The 4,244-nt window shown below is 18.5% G+C and overlaps 1 protein-coding gene across 1 annotated transcript; it reads left to right on the top strand.

The window, feature by feature from the left end:
* Nucleotides 1-3,729: 3,729 nt before the first annotated feature.
* On the top strand, nucleotides 3,730-4,244 carry PGO_002040 (variable surface protein; the record flags this gene model as incomplete). The annotated part of the gene is made up of 2 exons (XM_028691057.1): nucleotides 3,730-3,765; nucleotides 3,876-4,244. Coding segments are annotated over 2 exons (405 nt in total), but the record flags the coding sequence as incomplete, so codon positions are not given.

Below are 4,244 nucleotides of genomic sequence, written 5' to 3'. Positions count from 1 at the left end.
TTATAATACAAATGTTTTAATTTTTTCATAATGTAATAAGTACTATCACTAATATCAACAACATGGCCATTGCATAAATCAAATACATCGTTACGAATATTTTCTCTCTACTTTTTCTTTATTTCATAACATTTTCTTTATCCTCCGAACAATTAGGATTACTAAATTTTAGATTATCTTTCAGCTTGTAGCTCAAGTATTTACATTATTCCTTTATTTTATCATCTATTTTTGTGCACATATCATTATATTAAACCTTATTCTCTTGATCCTTATGATCCTCATAATCTTCTATATTAGTATATGTAGAATTATAATAATCTTCCATACACGTGGGAAAAATATTCTTAAAATCAAACTAAAGAATAAGGCCATTATGTATGAAAAAAAATAATTCAACAAGATAATGTAAAAATTATGTACATCATGTTTATATATCATGGTATTTTAAAGCTAGTAGATATAAACTATAGATATAATGACAAATAAAAACGTATATCCATGTCTACAGATATAGTATTACCCATATTATCAAATGCAAGTTAATTAATAAAATGCAAAATTTTTTAATTTCTTATAATTTATAAACAATTATATGATAAACATGTCCAAACCAATGCTATATAGAAATAATACAAGTTAATTATTGTAACTCTTAAGTTTTCACAATTACATGTAATAACGGTTCATATTAAGCATTTATATATATTAAAGTATGGAACCATTATGCACTGAATGGTGTAATTTTACATATAAATAATTTGAAAAAAAAATTTCTAAATGTGTTATATAACAATATTAATGCATAATCATTACTTAAATATTATGTTGTATATATTTCATATATACAATATATTAGTTCTCCGCCATAATAATTTATTTAAAATATATGCACTCATGCTATCAATAATTTCTCCTAATTTATTTATTATGCAATTTTTATTTTCTTTTAAATGTTGGAATTAATGCATACATTTATAAAATATAAAACCTTATTATAAAGGATATATACTTTAATATGAAGAATGTATTCGAAATTCCGTAATATTATATTATGACATTTTATTTAATATGTAAAAAATGATTTATGCTTTGGACTAGACATAAGGAAATTAATACTTCCATGTTACTCTTTATAATATCTGTTATGAATTCAACATTTTAAGGATTAGATATAATTAGATATTTGAAATATTTAAAAAATACATTTAAGTATTAAAATATTACTTTTAATTTTATATATATTGGAATTAGAAGATTCTGAAATATATGTAATCTTTATAATGTCATAGATATATATGTAAATATTTAAAATGCTTTTTTGTAATTCATTACATGAAAATGTACATTGTTATAAACACTGTGGAAGAAAATTAATCAAATGTTTATGTAGAAATTATGAATAAGTTAATTCTTCATTATAGTACAAATTGCTTAATTATTGCAAAATAAATTTTTTAATTAAATTATCGAATTATATTACAAAAATATATAAATAAACTATATGTTTTTTGATTGAAAAGATTAATCAAATTTATATTAATCACAACATCACATAGATCGAAAAAAGTTATAATTATTTTATAATTTCTTGAAATACACATACAATATTCTGAAATGGTGTCATACAATAACTATATATTTAAATGAATCCTAATATTTTAATAGCATTGATTAAAAGTAGTTATAAGTTTCGTTAAAATATATATGGTGTTAAAAAAGACATAAAATACTTTTGACATTATTTATGATTAGTTGCCTTTATGTATAAATATTATAATGTATTTTTTTTATTAACAACTATTATATAAATAAAAATAAATGTAAGGATTATTCATATATATCTAAGTATATTTAGTTCAATTTATATATAATAATAATATACGAAATCATGATAGATTATGAAAAAATATATATAAATAAAAAGGATTTAAAGAATATTACGATAATATATATAAGCCAATAATAATTATTAAATAAGGAATTAAAAATTAATAGCATAAAATATTATATTGAAATATGAACGAATCATTTAGATAATTCATTATATTTATAATACATTTAATATAAAATAATTTATAATGAAATAATAACAAAATTATAAATCCCAAAAAAATTATAATTAAATTATAAAGCAACATATCTATAGATAATATGAAATGTTTGAACATTTGCCTCTTAAACTGGAAGCCTCAAATTGAATGTATGAAATTTTAAAAAATAAATGATTAACTATAAACCATGTATGTAAATCCTGAACTCTGATAAATGATAATATGATGTGATCATATTTAATAATGCGTTAATATGTTACTTCATTCTGAGATCAATTTTATCTAAAAGTCATAATTATCACAAAATTTTGAAAATTCTACTACATTATTCCCTATTATTATAAATATTGTGGAAGGTAACTTAAATAATGCATGAACCTTAAAACTAAATTTATTTATAAAATAAATATTATAAGATATATAACATGAAAATATCACTTAAAAAAATTTAATGATTTTTTATCATTATGATATATGTATTATAAAAAAATCAGGAAATATTAATGTATCATATAAAACTTAGGCTTTGTTTTTATATAATATATGAGCAAAATATTTATTATAATATATTACTTTCTCATTAATGAACTAAATACTATAATGTATAATAATATATTATTGTTGAATGCACTTACTTTTTTGTGCATATATAACGCGATTTCAATTTTATAATGATCAATACAAGTGAAATGTTTAATGAATAAAATATTAAATTAGGTATTACCATAAATAACAAAATAATAAAATACTTTATTCAAATAGATATCTTAACTATTTTATTATTTCTTAGATATTACACGTGCGATGTTCCTTTCATAAGGATTTTGTTCTGTTATAATATTAAGAAATACAATTCTATATAAAATAATAAAAAATGAAAGAAAAATTATTATTAAGAAAATAAATTTAATGTATTAAATATTGTGTAATTTATATCTTATGCTATAATTATTTTACTCACAATTTATGCTATTTCTAATGTTAACAAAGAATATATTATAAGAATTGTCATTGAATGCTCACAATATATAACGGGTAATGATAGTTCGTGTATTACATATGTATATATATATAGATTATGGTTATCTTAAGTTATCAGGTATATTACTCGTTTATACAATATTTCAATCATTAATATATATATATGTTGTATAAAAAGAAAATATATTTATAATTATAAATTGCATTATTTCAAAAAAAAAGCTTAAAATATATTTATTTTTTTATTATATTTTCCATGTTAAAGTTATATTAGAATCATTTAAATTGCTAAAGTTATTTTTAATAAGCGGATAACATATATACTATATAAATAAAAGGGAATTACTAAATACTCAGCAATAAATCTTAAACTGTATATCTTTTGAATTATGATTTAAAAATAAATATGATTTTTCTTCTTAAAAAATTCTTTACTTTTTATATCTTTAAGTTTATATAATTATTAGAATGTAACCTTTTTTTAAAAATATAATTACAACAACATTTTAGGCAATATATATATATATGTTCAAATGAGTTGATGTACTTTTTATATGAATTATCTAGTTATTATTAATATTAGAATAATATTTATTCATATATTATGCATTAATTTTTAAAAATCGTTATTTTAACGCTTTTAAATATCATTATTTTATTAATTAATCTGCAAAATAATAAAATCCTTTTTAAAATGGTTAAACATATAACATTTTTGAATTATTATAATGTCAAGTACAATATTATAATAATTATGTATATCTTTTTTGATATTTATTTTATGAATTTATTCAGAAAGTAATAATTTTTATCATACTACGACTATTTTATTATTTTTAGGATGAATATACATATTCATTATTCTGCAAATGTGAAGAAATTATAGATGGCATAAATCGAAGACAAGCAGTGAGTATTTACCAAGATAAGTGTAATAATATTGATGATAATTATTCTGATATTTTTAACTCCAATATTAAAGAAATATGCTGTCAATCCCTGGAATATTTAAATAAAGTATATAATGGAATACATTATGATTTATTATACAAAACTGGTTTTAAATACTTGTATTATTGGCTATATAAGCATAAATTTAAAAGTAATAAAGAAAGTTCAAATTTTAAAGTCATTTATAAAGAAATAATCAAAATATTTAATGACGAAATTAGCAGTGTAACTTATGATAAGGATTATCAAAGTGTTACT

The sequence above is a fragment of the Plasmodium gonderi genome, assembly GCF_002157705.1.
Source record: "Plasmodium gonderi DNA, contig: Pgo-contig_214, whole genome shotgun sequence".
Lineage (NCBI taxonomy): Eukaryota > Apicomplexa > Aconoidasida > Haemosporida > Plasmodiidae > Plasmodium > Plasmodium gonderi.
The sequence above is the reverse complement of the archived record's forward strand: the minus strand, read 5'-3'. Positions and strand labels throughout refer to the sequence as shown.